Genomic DNA, 17,380 nt, shown 5'->3' on the forward strand with positions numbered 1-17,380 from the left:
GATGTCCTCGGTAAATAAGACATAAAAATCGGAGCATTGGTATGCCCTGGTTCATTTGAACTGTGATTCTAGTTTATTCCAGGAGGCTCCCAGCCTCCTGTATGGACTCGGGAAGAGCCCGCCAGCCTAGGGGGGCTGCGGTCCTTTTCTCCCACACTCTGCCGCCTCCTCTCTCCTCCGGTGGCGGGGCGCGTTTGCAATGTGCTGGGACCGAACTGATGCTTCTGGGAAACGAAACTAAGCCGCTCTAAAGTTTCCAGCTCGGCTTTTTGTTTCCCGCTCTCCTTGGTGTCCCACGCTGGGCGCGGCGCGGCGCGGGGCGGGGCCGGGGGCCTCCGGAGCGGAAAGGCCCGGGAGGGTGCGAGGACAAGTGGTCTCTGTGCGGTGCCCGGCCCCGACGGCGGGCGGGCTGGGCTGGGCTGGGCTGGGCTGGGCGGGGCTGCCGCTAACCGCGTCTCTGTGCGTCCCGCAGGCTGGGAGCCCGAGCCGCCGCGCCGGTCCGCCGGCGATGATCACCTAGGAGGCTGGCGCGGGCGGGCGCGAGCGGCGGAGGAGCCGGGCGCGGCGATACGCGGCCATGGAGTGGGAGCCGGCGGCGGCTGAGGAGCCCGGGCCCCCGGGACGGCGGCGGCGGCGGCGGCGGCGGCGCCGCCGCCGGGAGGTCAGGACGCGCACGGTGTGCTCCAATCTGCTGCCGCCCCCGGGCGCCGAAGACCCCGTGGCGAGCGCGGCCAAGGGCGCGCGGCGGCGGCGGTGCGGGGGCGCCCAGCACCTGGCCGACAACCGGCTCAAGACCACCAAGTACACTGTGTTGTCCTTCCTGCCCAAGAACCTGTTCGAGCAGTTCCATCGCCTGGCCAACGTGTACTTCGTCTTCATCGCGCTGCTCAACTTCGTGCCGGCGGTGAACGCCTTTCAGCCCGGCCTGGCACTGGCGCCCGTGCTCTTCATCCTGGCGGTCACGGCCTTCAAGGACCTGTGGGAGGACTACAGCCGTCACCGCTCCGACCAAGAGATCAACCACCTGGGCTGCCTCGTCTTCAGCAGGTGAGCGGAGCGGGCGGGGCGGCGCTGGGTCCGCGCAGGGCCGGGGCGCTCCCGGAAACTTGGCGTTGGGCGCGGAGTGAGTGGCACGGGGTGGGGAGGCCCGGAGAGAGCGGCTCAACTCAGGGCGGAGGGCCGGCCCTCGAGGGACCGGGGGCCGAGCCGGGACTCTGCGACTCGGCTCGCGGAGAGCAATAAACCGTAGATGTCGGGGCGCGGGGGTACCCTGTCCTTGATTGTCACTCAGACACCGCTTCTGAGCCTAGGGATCCCAGGGCTGGAATCCAGAGGCAGCTGGGCGTCCTCATTCCCAACCGCTCCTGCCTTGTAAGTAAAAAGGAGGGAAATCTATTCCCGGGCGCCCCAGCCTGAAGTCCCAGCCTCAATCTTCAGCCAGACTCCAAGCGCCAGGATGTTGAACGACTTTAACAGCCTACATAGGAATGAATGTAAAGCTCGGTCTTAGATAACATTTCGTCTTGGGGCAACAGAGTGAAACTGCCGCCAAGTTCTGACATGCCAGGCAGAGACCAGTTAAAAGGGCAGGGGTAGTAACAGCGGCGCCCATCCATTGACGTGAGCTGTGAGCAGGCCACCCAGCTGGGTGCCATCCCATAGTTGACTGTTTAGTTTTTTAAAAATTAACCCCAGTTTCCAGATGGAAAGACCGAGGTTTTGAGGGGTTTTTCAAGCCCTGTCCACAGTTAGTACCAAGGAATGTACTTCCTCTGGGCTCCTCCTGCACCTCCCTAAAGTTTTGGATCCTCAGGTGGGACCTGTCTGGGATGCTTCTGTCTCTTCTCTCTTTACACTCCCCACCGCAAGAGAGCCACTTGGCTGCATACCCATCTTGGAGCTGTGTCTAGTAGTAGAGTCCATCTCAAGGCCGCACCCCTCAGGAAGGCAGATGGTCTTGGCCTCCATCCAGAACTCAGCCCATCTTTCCCTCCTGTTGTCTTTGCTTGAGTCTCAGTGTAGGGGCTGATATGGGCCGCTGAGGTGAAGGACATTACCCTTGTTCAGCCACCATCACATGTGAGTGGACTCCAGGAAGCCCCTTGTACTCTCAGTGGGCCATGGTTATTCCTGCCTCTTAGGATAGTTTAGACGAAGACCATGAATGCCTTTGAGTATCTCTGACCCTCCCAGCAGCACTGATTGTGCCTTATACTTATTTTACAAATGAATAAACAAGTTCAGAGAGGTTAAGTAACTTGCCCAAAGCCACACAGCTGCTATGTAGTAGTATTAGAATTTGACCCATGTCTTCCCTACTTCACAGCTTTTACAATATTCTGGTGCTTGTGCTTCTTAAATTTATATAAGAATCAGCCTGAGGAGCTTATTAAAAATAACAATTTAACAACTTGAATTTAAGAATAAACAGCTTAACAATTCTCAGGCTCCAGTCCCCAACACATCTGACAGGCTCATCTGGGATTGGGCCCAGGAATCTGTATTTAATTAGCACAGAAGTGATGCTTATATCATGACCCACTTTTGAGTAATGCCGCCTGCTTGCTGTCAAGGGGTACCCATTGTCCAGTCAGCAAGCATGACATCGATAGAAAGGGCTGTGGGGTTTCCTAGCTCCTGTTCCCCAGGCTCCTGAAGCCAAGAAGGGAAGGGGGCACCCTTACGCAGATGTCCTCAGGGTCCCCCATTCCAACACTCCAGTCTGTTCTGCTCACCATGACCCCAGTGAGGCTCCAGGTTTTAGTCTTTACACATGTATCACTTCCTGTTATTACTCAGCTGGTAGCTCCTGTAGCCTCCTTTTTAGGAATACTTAGGCCTCAAGAAACAGTTTATTTTCAGATGACAAAGTGCTTTCGACCCATGAAGTCAATTAACCCTTAAAACAACCATCACCCCCAACATGCCCATGAGAAAACTCAGAGTGGAACCCCAAAGCAACCTCTGGACTCCATGGCCTCAGAATGTTTCATGGGATTCTGAAACCTTCATCTTCCTCGTGGACCCACCCATCCGCGTTCTCTTCCCCTTCTACCCTGACCTGACCTGGGTTCTCAAAAGCTGGGTACAGTCCTCGGGAACGAGGCCTGGGGGATAACGGTACTTTCAGGAGGAGTTCCTCAGAACCTCCCAGTTCCCAAGTCAAATTCCTTGAATGCTTTCCTGGGGAGAGAATTGGCCTTCTTCCTGGAGAGACTCCGTGGGTGTGAGATGGTGGCAGCTGTGTGTAGAGAGGAGGCCTGTCTGGAGGAGAGCCATCCCTTTTCAGAAGCCAGGTCAAACTTCTCTGGGCCCAGAAAGTCTGGGATGGGTGTTTTCCCGCCTAGGCTTTGAGTCCTGTGGATGTCTGAGCCCTCCCCGTCCTCCAATTGCATTCCACACTGCATATGGCTGCCTTGCTGCTGTTGCCCATCGGCTCAAACCAACACCCTGAGCTCTTCCTCACTGAGCCAGACCCAGCCCAGGCTCTGGAGAAGGGAGAGTCTGGGTCTCACCTGGAGCATACCGTGGGGACCGATTGCACCGTGGGGCATGTCCGTGGGGGTCCTGGGTGGGGCTGCTAGCCCAGAGAGGCAGCTCAGGAGACTCCCTGCCGAGGGCACGAGTCCGGGGACCAGGGAGCGTGGCGCACGTGACAGAGGCAGGGCCCCCTGAGACTGCAACCAGGTCTTAACCTGTACGCAGACACGTGTACGGCCTTGAAGTCAGGATCTCAGAGAGCTGGCACTGAGGCTGGCCAGCGAAGCCTGGGAAATGACATTTTATGTCAGGCCAGAGTTCGTTCAAGGCCTTTGATGACTACGGAGGCAGTGGCCCCACAGTGGTGCACAGTCAGGGTCTGTCCTGTGTTGTGTCACTGCTCTGGTGGCTGTGAAATGGGGCTTCTCAGTCAAGTGCATGTAAATGCAGAGTGAGAGCAGACTAGTTGTGGAAGCCTAACCTGTTGACAGTGTCTCTGGAGGGTTGCTTCTCTGTGTTCTGACTGGAGCGTGCAGTGCATCAATGACTTGTACCGTTATTTATGTGGTGTGTCCCCATAACGGAGTCCTTGGGTTCCCTCTCTGTGAGAATCCCCCATCAGGCTTGCTGGAAGTGCAGGTTCCCAGGTTCTCCTCCCCCCACCCCTGGGCTGCTGAGCCTCTGGAGGTGGGAGAGCTGGGGTCCATATCACGGCTTGGTTTGCATGAACAAACCTGAGCGGAGGTCCTATTTCCACGGCCTGAGCCCACGGTATCATCTCCTGGATTTCAGGCTGTGTTTAGGAAAACCCTCCTGAGCCAGCAGGATAGGAGCGCAGTGGGTGATCTTGGGGGTTCAGGTCCTGCCTGTGGCCCCCACCCTGGGGGAAGGTCAGTCTGAGCATCACTCGGCTGTGGGCTAGTGTGATGGGGGAGGCATGGAAGCCCTTTCTGGTCACGTAGACCTTGCTGGTGTTGGTGACAGTTGGCTGGAGAAACCACCTCCTTCTGGGCACAGGTGGAAAGAAAGGGGGTGACTGAGTTCTGTCCCCCTCCCCTCCCAATGTGACCTCAGGTTTCTGTTGCTGGGGGGCTTGGAGTTCACTTTAGCTGGCAGGCATCCACCTCCAGTACCAAGCGAGCGTCCAGCTGGGACAGGACCGGCGCCACCAGAGGCTGGGATGAATGGGGGCAGCGAATGACCACAGGTCCCAAGGCAGGTGGGACTGACAGAGGAGAGGGGACAGGAGTGCAGAGCCAGCCCAGAGGATGGCGGTTCTGGTGGTGGGAAAGCAGAGCATGGTTATCAGAGGGGAAGCTGGGGGGAAATTTAAGAAGAAATATAAGAAGAAATATTCCTGGAAGGGGATTTGCCCAAGAGAGGTGAAGAGCGGAAGCAGGGGTCCAAGCACTCATCCACCTCTTCAACCACAGGGCGGGGTGGGGGGTAACACATTAAAACCAGAAACCTCGCCCCTGCTGCCAGAAATGGAATGAGCCTCAGAGTGGTGCAACCTGAGGTGGGGGTCCTGCCTGGCCGAGACTCTGCACAAGCCCCCCCGCCTCACTTGCACTCCATTTCCTAACTAGCCAAGTGGGGTACTGGCCCCAGGTCCACGTGCCCCTTCTGGCCCTGATCCTGTGGCCCTGGGAGAGTTTGGCACCCTTGTGCTATGGGCTCCCCACCCTCTGCCCAAACCCTGCCTGGGTTCTTGTGTAATGTTTTCCCCTTTGCTTCCATACGCTTTGAGATAACTCAAACATAGGCACCTTTCAGTGTCTGTCTCTAGGATGATGGAAACAGCAGCGTTTCTGCATGAATTAACCCAAGGTGACTTTTCCCTGAATCTTTTGGGCTTTGGGGACTCTGTTCTTGGATTTGAGTATGGCATCTTGGTGTCTTTCCATCATCTTTTGGGAAAACAGGTAGTCAGGGCGTGCTCTAATGCTTATCTTGGAATTACTCTGATTTTTGTCTCTTCCCTTTCCTTTGATTCTCGCTTTGTTCCCCCAGCTCATCAGGGTTATCTGTTCAATTTGCTTACCCTGGGCTTCATGATTTGTTTTTTCAGAAGAGCCTGAAATGGGACCTGACAAAGTTCTCCTTTTGTTTCTGTCCATTTATCTTGTCTTGGTCCTCCTTTCCTCCCTTTCCTGGAGAGCCCAGTCTCTTCCTCACCAGCAGCAGAAACATTTTGCCCCTGGGAAGCACAGCATCTTTGTCTTATTTGGAGTAAAAGATTTGAAGAAGCAGAGGTACCAGCGCAAGACGCAGGGGACAGGGACATATCAGGACAATGCAAGTCTTCTTTAAGCAGGGACATCCCTCTGGTGTGCTAGTTTGGGGGATACTTGAGGAATAATATTTGGACATTGCCATTCACATGGTTTTTGGAAATAATTTTTCTTTTGATACCTTTCATGAGTCATAAGTAGGGTCCAGTTATAGAAAAATAACCTATCTTTCCCTAAAAACTTGCTTGCCTTCAGGAGATAGTCTTGTTCATGGGAAGGTTCTTTTTATACTTGTTAATATGAGCCAAGTGTTTTAATGCACAGTTCCATCTTAACATCCTGATGGTCCTATTTTCACATCCCCATTTCACAGATGAGGAAACTGAGTTTCAGGGCTTGATAGCTGCCTTAGGGGTTCCCTATTAGGAGATGACAGTACCATGGCTTGAGCCCAGAGTCATCCTGCTCTGACTCCGTGTTTGTAGTTTTCTTGTACTTGTCATCTCCACCTCCTAGAGCAGTATGCTTCATTAAAAAAAAAAAAACCCCAAAAAACAAAACCTTCAAAATTTTATTTATCTCAGAGTATTTTCTAATTTCCCTGGTGATTTCTTCTTTGACCCATTTTATTTAGGAATGTTTTAATTTCCATATATTGCTGACTTCCCCAAACTTCGTTGTTATTGATTTCCAGTTGCATTCTATTTACACAGATAAAGAGCGGTGCACAGATAGGGAACCTCTGTGTCTCCATCACCTAGTTTAACAGTTAGCACCTCATGGCAACATTGTTTATCCATATTGCCCTCACTCCCTCACCCCCTTTTATTTTGAAGCACATCCCAGACATCAGGACATTTCTTCTGTAATGCTTCAGCATTTATCTTTAGAAAATCAACAACTTTTAAAAAACCTAAACTATAATACCATTATTATAAAGAATTAATATTAATTCCTTAATATTATTAAATACCCAATCAATGTTCAAATTTCCACTTGTCTCATACATGCCATATTTTTTCAATTTGTGTGTTTGAATCAGATCCAGATAAGGTCGCCTCATCGCAGTTGGCTGATCTGTCTTTTAGAGCTCCCTTTACTCTTTTGATTTCCTCCTCTAAAATTCCCTTTCTCCCTCTCTCTCCCTCTCTTTTTACCCCTTGCAATTTGTTTTATTTATTTTTCCCCTTGCAAAATATATTTGGAGAAACTGAGTTATTTGTCCTGGAGGGTTTCGCATAGCTTGAATATTGCTGATTCCATTCCTGTGGATATGTAACACATATTTCTTTCTACTGTAATTCCTGTGAAGTGGTAGGTGAGTCTCGATGCTTTATCAGAGTTTCATCAGGTTCAGGTTTGATTTTTTTTTTTTTGGTCAAAACCACAAGCGTAGGTGGTGCACTTCCATCATGAGGAACATAAGTTCCTTGGTCCATCTTTTTATGATGTTAGCAGCCATGATGATCATTGCCTACATCCATTTATTTGCTAGTGGTTGTGAAATGATGGTGGTCTAATTCTTTCATTTATTATTAGGAATACTTTCATAAAAAAATTCTTCCCCTCATCTACTGCCTGGTTTCCCAGTGGTACAACTCATATAGGAAAGAGAGAGAAATGCTTGATTTGGATCACTAGCATCTTCCAGTTGGAACTAATTGGTTTTCTAAAATGTTTAAACTTTTTATTTTGAAATAATTTTAGACTTTATAGAAAAGTTGCAAAGATAGTATACCCCTAACCAACCTTCCTCTAATTTTAACATTTTACTTAGCTGTACTACAGTTGTCAAAAATAAGAAATTAACATTAGCACAGCACAAACCTATTAAATTAAACTACATTTTTATTCAGATTGAAATGGTTTTTCCATTAATGCAGTAACAAGTATTGGTCAGTCCTTCGGGTACTGATCCTGTATCCTGCCCCCTTGCTAACTCATTTATTAGACCTAATACTTGTTTTCTGGATTCCTTAGGATTTTCTATATATGATCATGTCTTGCTCCTGATCTAAGGGTGAAAACATTCAGTCTTTCACCATTAAGTGTGATGCTAGCTGTGGCTTTCTTATAGATGCCATTGTCAGAGAAAGTTCCTTTCTATTCTTTGTTGAGTTTTTTTTTAATAAATTTATTTATGTATTTATTTATTTATTTTTGGCTGTGTTGGGTCTTTGCTGCTGCGCACGGGCTTTCTCTATTTGTGGCGAGTGGGGGCTATGCTTTGTTGCAGTGCGCGGGCTTCTCATTGCAGTGGTTTCTCTTTGTTGAGGAGCACGGGCCCTAGAGCGCGCGGGCTTCGGAAGTTGTGGCACATGGGCTCAGTAGTTGTGGCTTGCAGGCTCTAGAGCGCAGGCTCAGTAGTTGTGGCACACGGGCTTAACTGTTCCGCGGCATGTGGGATGTTTCCGGACCAGGGCTTGAACCCGTGTCCCCTGCATTGGCAGGCAGATTCTTAACCACTGCACCACCATGGAAGTCCGAGTTTTTATTTTATTTTATTTTATTTTTTAAAATCCAGAAAGAGTCTTGGATTTTGTTAAATGCTTTTTCTTCATCTATTGACATGATCATGTGGCTTTTGTCCTTTATTAAATTAATATAATGTGTTACATTGACTTTTCTTTTTTTTTAAATAAATTTATTTATTTATTTATTTATTTATTTATTTTTATTTTTGGCTGTGTTGGGTCTTCGTTGATGCATGTGGGCTTTCTCTAGTTGTGGTGAGCAGGGCGGTGCACGGGCTTCTCATTGCAGAGGCTTCTCTTGATGGCGGTGCACGGGCTTCTCATTGCAGAGGCTTCTCATGTTGCGGAGCACAGGCTTTAGGTGCACGGGCTTCAGTAGTTGTGGCGTGTGGGCTCAGTAGCTGTGGTTTGCAGGCTCCAGAGCACAGGCTCAGTAGTTGTGGCACACAGACTTAGTTGCTCTGTGGCATGTGGGATCTTCCCGGACCAGGGCTCGAACCTGTGTCCCCTGCATTGGCAGGCGGATTCTTAACCACTGCGCCACCAGGGAAGTCCTGATTTCTCATGTTAAACCAATCTTGCCTTCTTGAGATAAATCCCAAGATTTGTCATGGTATATAATCCTTTTTATAATTCGCCAGATTCAACTTACTAGAATTTGTTGAGGATTTTTGTATCTGTATTCATATGGGATATTGGTGTGTGTGTGTGTGTGTGTGTGTGTGTGTTTGGTTTTTCTGTAAGGAAAATACTGTACTGGGCTTATAGAATGAGATGGGGAGTATTGCTACTATTATCTTTCTTGGAAGAGTTTGTGAAGAATTGGTATGTATTCTTCACTAGATGTTTGAAAGAATTCACAATTGAAGATATCTTCAGTCTGGGGTTGGGCTTTTCTTTGTGGGGAGTTTAAAAATTACTGGTTCAATCTCTTTACTTGTTGTAGGTTTCCATTAAGATTTTCTATTTCTTTTTGAGTTAGCTGTGGTAGATTTGTATCTTTCTAGGAAATTGTCCATTTCATCTAAGTTATCTTGTTTGTTGGCGTAGAGTTGTTCATAATATTCCTTTATAATCTGTTACATTTCTGTAAGGTTGGTGGTGACATATTCTCTTTTATTACTAATTTTAATGATATGCGCTTCCTCTCTTTTTTACTTGGTCATTCTAGCTAAAGGTTTTTCAATTTTGTCGATCTTTTCAAAGAACCAACCTTTTTTGTATTGATTTTTCTCTATTGTTTTTCTATTTTCTACTTCATCAATTTTGCTCTAATCTTTATTATTTCCTTCCTTCTGTTTGAGTTGGGTTAGTTTGCTCTTCTTTTTATAGTTACTCAAGGTGGGAGCTTGGGTTTTTTTGAGATCTTTTTTGTTTGTTAATGTGGATATTTATAGCTATTAAACTTCTCTGTATGAACTACTTTAGTCACATCCCTTAAGTTTAGATGTATTATGTTTTCTTTTTTTGTCTCAAAGTATTTTCTAATTTCCCTGGTGATTTCTTCTTTGGCCCATTGGTTATTTAGGAATGTCATGGTTAATTTCCACATATTTGTGAATTTTCCAAATTTTTTGTTACTGATTTCTGATTTGATTCTATTGAAATACTTTGTGTGGTATCAATCCTTTAAATGTGTTGAGGCTTGTTTCATAATCTATCCTAGAAAATGTTCCTTGTGTGACTGAGGAAAATGTGTATTCTATTGTTCTATGAAGTGTTCTATAGATATTTGTTAGGTCTAGTTGATTTAAAATGTTGCTTACGTTTTCTGTTTCCTTGTTGATCTGCTTATTGTTCTAGTCATTATTGAAAGTGGGATACGGGAGTCTCCCACTATTGTTGAATTGTTTATTTCTCCCTTCACCTCTGAGTTTTTGCTTCATGTGTTTTGGGGCTCTGTTATATAACTGGCATGTCTCCCTCATGGATTGACCCTTTTATCATAAAATACATTTCTTTGTCTCTGCCAATTTTTGTCTTAAAGTCTATTTTGTCTAGAAATAATACAGCCTCTTCAGCTCTCTTTTGGTTACTATTTGCATGGTATTTTTTTTTCATCCTTTTACTTTCAACCTGTCTGTGTCTTTGCATCTAAAGTGTGTGTGAGACTTCCCTGGTGGTGCAGTGGTAAAGAATCTGCCTGCCAATGCAGGGCACATGGGTTTGATCCCTGGTCTGGAAAGATCCCACATGCCGTGGAGCAACTAAGCCCGTGAGCCACAACTACTGAGCTTGCGTGCCTAGGGCCTGTGCTCCGCAACAAGAGAAGCAACCGCACAGAGAAGCCCACACACCGCAATGAAGAGTAGCCCCCACTCACCGCAACTAGAGAAAGCCTGCGTGCAGCAACGAAGACCCAACGCAGCCAAAAAATAAATAAATAAATTTATTAAAAAATAAAGTGTGTGTCTTGTAGGTAGCATATAGTTGAATAGCACATTTTAAATATTTTATTTTGTTAATTTTTGCCTTTTAATTGTAGTGTTTGTCTTATTAACATTAAATGTAATTACTGATAAAATAGGATTTATGTCTGCAATTTATTAATTGTTTTCTACATGTCTTAGGTATTTCTATTCCACAGTCTTTCATTATTGTCTTATGTAATAAATATGTTGTAGTGTATGATTTTAATTCCTTGTTATTTTTTTACTATATCTATGTTTTTAATTATTTTTTCAATGTTGTGGGAATTACAAGTAGTACCTTAATCTACAGTAATCTAATTCAGATTAATACTAACAATTTCCATACTATACAGAAACTTTGCTCCAATATAGTTTCATTCTCTCCCTCTCCTTTCTGTTATTATCATACAAATTACATCTTTATTATCAATCTATTAACACAGATTTTTAATAGTTGCTTTACAGAATTGTCTTTTTTTTTTAATACTTATTTATTTGGTTGCACCGGATCTTAGTTGCAGCAGGTGGGCTCCTTAGTTGCAGCAGGCATGTGGGATCTAGTTCCCTGACCAGGGATCCAACCCGGGCCCCCTGCATTGGGAGCACGGAGTCTTAACCACTGCTCCGTGGGGAAGTCCCCAGAATTGTATTTTAAATCTGGATAGGAGAAGAAAACAGTTACCAAAAAATACACTTGTCTTGTTTTCCCCAACTGATATAGCAGCCTCAGGCAGCTGTGATGTTGAACAATTGCCGCTGATTGTTTTTAATGCCTGTTCTATTGTATAGGGCTTTTCCCACAGAGCGAGGTCCAGATCAGCTCCCATAACAACACTGTTCTGGGGTTGGGACTTTTTGAGGAACTCCAAACTCAGTCTCCCTCTTCTGGTGGCATCTAGTCAGCTGGTTTTCACAGGTGCTCTGGAGCTAGGGAGAGGGGAATGGGAGTAAGTCAATTTAAAACACCACCAATCCTACTGTTCTTACTGAGGTTTATCAGGTTTTTTTTTTTTTTTTTAAATAGACTCTCCTCAGACTATGGCAAGCCTTTGTTAATATACAGCACTCTGAAAAAGTTGACTTGGAAATTTTTGCCAGTGTAGAGTTTTCATGCAGGATCAAGTGTACAGAGGTCCTCGCTTCACCATTCTGGCAGTCCCACCTCCTGATCAGTTACTTTGTAAAATTTTTCCCTCAGTTAGTGTTGGTCTGTTGTTCCTCATTAAATTGAGATTTTTGGTTTTTGGCGGGAATCCTACTGAAGTGATGCCCTCCTCTGCATGATATCAGGGGGTATACAATGCCAATATATATTACTACTGATGAGGCTAACTTTGATCATGTGGTTAGGATGGTGTCTGCTAGGTTTCTGCACTATAAACTTATGACTTTTCCTTTGGTAAAAAGCATCTTGGAGTCGATACTTTGAGACTTTGTAGGTATCTTATTTCTCCTTAAATTTTGCCCTCCAACATTAGCATCCATTGGCAGGTCTTGTCTGCAGTAATTATTGCAGTGGTGTTCTAATGGTGATGATCTTTATCCCTCACTTCTTCTGCGTTTATGAACTAGAATTCTTGGAAGAGCCAGTTTTTCCTTCCTTGTTGATTTAGTTACTCAGTTATTTATATCAGTGCAGATTATTGCATATTTATTCCAGGGGTTATAGTCAAATACTACTGTAATTTATCTTGTTGCTCACATTGTTCCAGCTTTGGTGATTGGGAGCTCTCTCAGGCTGGATCTGTGTCCCTTTGATGTGCCCCCAGCTTTTCTTTTTTTAAATTAAAAAAAAAATTTTTCATTTTATTGGAGGATAGTTGATTTACAGTGTTGGGTTAGTTTCAGGTGTATAGCACCCCCAGCCTTTCTTGAGCTGTGCTTATTTTCTGGCTCTGTAAGATGCTCCAGGCTTATCTTCTGTTTTCCTTTCCCTGGTTCTGGAATGAACCACTTCTCCTAAGGGTATTTAGCGTTTAAAAATTATTATTATGGCTTTTATAGATTTATTTACTGTGGAATTCATAGATTTAAATATAATTCATTGGTTTTAGTTATTGTAGTTATTATAATTGATGTTCTTTGGTCAAGTTGACTCCTGAGTCCTTTTGACAGAACTGCCCATCATTTCTTTTGGTCCATATCACAAGCTCACTCTTAGACATTTTCTACCGTACTTCTCCAACCAAAGATGATTTGTTATTTTTTTCATTTTATTGAGATACAATTAAAATACAGCACTGTGGGACTTCCCTGGTGGCGCAGTGGTTAAGAATCCGCCTGCCAATGCTGGGGACACAGCTTCGATCCTTGGTCCGGGAAGATCCCACATGCCGCGGAGCACCTGAGCCTCTGCACCACAACTACTGAGCCTGTGCTGTAGAGCCCACAAGCCATAACTACTGAGCCCACATGCTGCAACTATTGAAGCCCACGTGCCTAGAGCCCATGCTCTGCAACAAGAGTAGCCACCGCAGTGAGAAGCCGCACACTGCAATGAAGAGTAGCCCCCGCTCACCGCAACTAGAGAAACCCGTGTGCAGCCCAAATAAATAAATAAATAAGTAGCACTGTGTAAGTTTAAGGGGTACAGCATAATAACTTAATTTACATATATTGTGAAATGATTACCACATTAAGTTTATTTAGTATCCATCATCTCATATAGATGCAAAAAAAAAAAGCAAAAGAAAAAAATATTTTTTCCCTGTGTTGAGAACTTTTAGAATTTACTCTCTTAGCAACTTTCAAATATACCTTACAGCAGTGTTAACTATCGTCGTCATGTTAACACTATATCCCCAGTACTTACGTATAACTGGAAGCTTTTACCTTTTGACCACCTTCATCCGTTTCTCCCACCCCTACCTCTGGTAACCACAAGTCTGATCTCTTTTACTGTGAGATTTTTTTTTTTCCAGATTCCACATGTAAGTGAGATCATATAGTATTTGTTTTTCTCTGACTTCTTTCATTTAGCATAATAACCTCAGCATCCATTCATGTTGTTGCAAATGGCAGGATTCCATTTTTTATGGCTGAGTAGTATTCCATTGTGTATATGTACCACTTGTTTAGCCATTCATTGGTCAGTGGACACTTAGGTTGTTTCCATTATCTTGGTTATTGTAAATAATGCTGCAGTGAATATAGGGGTGCAGATGTCTCTTTGATATAGTGTTTTCATTTCCTTTAGAGATATTCCCAAAAGTGGAATTGTTGGATCAAATGGTAGTTCTATTTTTATTTTTTGAGGAATTAAAAACTTATAATTTTTAAAATTTTTAATTAAAAAAATTTTTTTACATACTGTTTTCCATAGTGGCTGCACCAATTTACCTCCCCACTAACAGTGTACAAAGGTTTCTTTTTCTCCACATCCTCACCAACATTTGTTATCACTCTCTCTCTCTCTCTCTCTCTCTTTTTTTTTTTTTGGTAGTAGCCATTCTAACAGGTGTGCGGTGATATCTCATAGTGGTTTTGATTTGTGTTTCCCTGATGGTTAGTGATGAGCATCCTTTTTTTGTACCTGTTGGCTATTTGTATATCTTCTTTGGGAAAATGTCTATTCAGGTTTTTTGTCCATTTTAGTCAATTAGTGGCCTTATTATTGATTGATTGATTGATTGATTGTGGTACATGGGCCTCTCACTGTTGTGGCCTCTCCCGTTGCGGAGCACAGGCTCCGGATGCGCAGACTCAGCGGCCATGGCTCATGGGCCCAGCCGCCCCGTGGCATGTGGGATCTTCCCGGACAGGGGCACGAACCCATGTCCCCTGCATTGGCAGGCGGACTCTCAACCACTGCACCACCAGGGAAGTCCTGGCCTTATTATTTTTGACACAATTCTTTGATAGCTTTCAGTGGCTTGAGAAGCCCAATATGTCTGTTCTGTTCTGCCATGCTGTGGTCTGGCTGGACCTTCATCTGATGGTCGTTCATTATGGTGATCAGCTACTCTGCAGGTTTCATCTTTTCTGGAAGGAGTCAGGTGTCTCATCTGTGGGGGCAGTACTGCCTCTAGGTGTGTTTGCAAATATTCAGTTATCACAGTGACTGCCAGCCTTCCTAGGACTTGGTGCTCCTGGACCAGGGTGCTGAATGGTATGTGATGCTCTTGCCTAGTTCTGGTTAGTCCCACCCCATTAAGGACCCCCCTGTCCCCAAGACCAGTCAATCCCTCATTGAAAAGCACTTTTGGAAGACATTTTAAAGACAAAGCTTATCCACGTTTCTGGATTCCTTGACTTGGGAAGATTGAGAGAGGGCTGTGTGTCTGCTAGGGTTCTGCCCTTTACAGTGGGTGGTCCAGCTTCTTGTTGAATTCCCTTAACAAGGGAGCCCATTTGTACTTATTTGTACAAGACTTACCTTGCTATATATAATGCACTGAAAGAATTCACAGGAAAAATGGAGAAGCTATTTTGATCTTTGCTTTTTTAGAATACACTTAGTTTGGCTTTCTATGTTTACTTTTTTGCATTTTCCCAGAGTACAGTTTGTATGCATTGCCCCCAACATACAAGTTGAAGTAGATATACTTTCAGCCAAAACAAAGACCTTTGTCATTAGCCTGTGTAGTTTTATCCCGGGTAAATGGACTGCTTTTGAAAGCATTTTGAAATATTGAAAGTAGCTTGCGGACTCCCGTTGCTAATCTCATGGACCCCTGATAATCTCAGGATGCTCCTGGTGGCTCAGGTATCTTCTTAGAAATGCACTTCACTGGAGAAGCACTGCAGGGACATGGTGACATTAAGGCATTGTTTGTTTAGATTAATAATTAGAAAGCAGTGTGGTGAGTTTTATAAATCCATTGGATGTGGTAAAATCCTTTTTTTTCTTTGGTTTTAAAAATATCAAATGAGTTAAATTCATTGACCTATTTGCAACAACAACCTACAGTAGGTCCTTGGTTTTCAAAAGGAGAACAAGTCTTGAGCAGCCAGGGTGGCTCCCTCCAGTGACCTGCGTGCAGGGCTCCTCAGAAGAGGACTTCATGGCCCTTCTGAGATTCCAGAGCTTAGGAGAGTAGGAACATCCCATCAGCTCAAGATCTGCCTTAATTTTTCTTCTTCTTTTCTTTTTAAAAACATTTATTTATTTATTTTGGCTGCACTGGAGCTTAGTTGCAGCATGTGAACTTTTAGTTGCTGCATGCATGTGAGATCCAGTTCCCCTGACCAGTGATCGAACCCGGGACCCCTGCATTGGGAGCTCAGAGTCTTACCCACTGGACCACCAGGGAAGTCCCATCAGTGCTTTTCTGAAGGAAATTTCTGCTCCTAAAGGACTCTAGTATCTGAGGGGTTAACGGAATGGGAGGAAGCCCAAGCTGTCACCAGGCGCTTTTCACTCCTCTTCTGTCCCGCCCTGTGTTTCTGTGTGCTTCCATGACAGCTAAAGATAAGCAAGTTCAGGAGAGTTCAGTTTTGGTTCCAAGTTCTCTCCTTTGTCAGATGTGAGCTTGTGGCTCTTGGCGGCATCTGCTCCATGGGTCAGCTGCGGATGGGGACGCGGGAGTGGCGCATGCAGGTGGATCCCACCTGAGCTGCCCTGGCTTCGTGTCCGCCAGCCTCCTTCGGGTGGTTCCCAGATGCAGGGTCTTCTCCGGACGGTGAGTGGGCGGAGGAGGGTGCCCCAGGATTACTCAGGGTGCGGCCACCTCCCAGTCTAGTGCTGTAATCTCCAGCCCCCGGGCGGACACACAGATGGAGCCTCTCCCCTTGCCCTTGGCCAAGTGGGAACTCATTTTCATTTCAGTTACAAAATCCATCCACTTTCTCTATCCCGGTCATCTTCAGGACCAGTGGCTCAGGAAATCTGTTGACTCAGAAAGCTCGGAGCGATCTGAGGCAAAAAGACACGGCAGGAAGAGAGTGGGTTGTTGGGAGGGAGGCAGCGTTCCTCTTGGGATGCTCTCAGCTTTTGTCTCTGAACAAACAAGCCATCTTACACGTGTGCAAGCGATTTGTTCCCTCTTCATTTAACGGCCTCAGGATATACACAGCATGTATTTATTTTCTAAGAGTACTTGTGTTAAAAGGCACAATAGTTTAGTAGATGTGTCTTGTTTCTCATGACTAATTGGTAGCAGCCTAGGCCCTAACATTCCATATTGCAGTTATCATCTTCATTCTTTTATTTTCTTTCTTTATTTTGCCATGACAGACTTTAGTCAAATCAGATGTGTGCAGTTGTTCCTGGCATATTGAGACTGGCATTGTAACGTTTTCCACTTACAGTGGTTTTTTGTTTTGGGAAAGAAAAAACATTGCTTTTAAGCGGGGTGGAAAGTTTGATTCATTACGTTGAGGTCTGGTTGCTTTGTTGCCTCTTTAACAGGCTTGATGCTAGGCCAGGGCACCAGGCCCGGGACTCCTTCACATCAGCTGAGCATCAGGGTGGGGCTGAGTCCCGGGGCTGTGGCTGCCCCATGGCAGGGGCGTCTTCCTGGTTCTGTGGGTACTCCCCACTGATCGCCATGCTGTAACCGCCCTGCTTCTGGCCTTACTTTCTTTTCACCCTGTTTTCTGTCTCATTGATCCTCTGTGACTTAATGGGAATTCCTACACAGTGCTGCGGGGCTGGAGGAGGGGTGGGCTGCTGCAGGGACCGCCATGTCTGTCACTCTTGGCTCTGATCCCAATCACTGCATACAGTGACGTCTTAAGTCAGTCCCTGCTTCTTCAGGCCCTTGTTTTATAATTGTCTGTGTTCAGAGGCTTTGACATCAGGGCTTTGCCACCTGTGGGTGGATGGCTTCTCCCAGGACCA

The 17,380-nt window shown here is 45.7% G+C and overlaps 1 protein-coding gene across 1 annotated transcript in view; it reads left to right on the forward strand.

The window, feature by feature from the left end:
* Nucleotides 1-427: 427 nt before the first annotated feature.
* Nucleotides 428-17,380, forward strand: part of ATP10A (ATPase phospholipid transporting 10A (putative)) — a 177,350-nt gene continuing 160,397 nt past the window's right edge. The window contains 1 exon segment of the mRNA XM_060096925.1: nt 428-1,047. Coding sequence (XP_059952908.1) covers nt 578-1,047 — 470 coding nt within the window. The 5' untranslated portion in view covers nt 428-577.

This window comes from Mesoplodon densirostris, chromosome 4 (genome assembly GCF_025265405.1).
Source record: "Mesoplodon densirostris isolate mMesDen1 chromosome 4, mMesDen1 primary haplotype, whole genome shotgun sequence".
Lineage (NCBI taxonomy): Eukaryota > Metazoa > Chordata > Mammalia > Artiodactyla > Ziphiidae > Mesoplodon > Mesoplodon densirostris.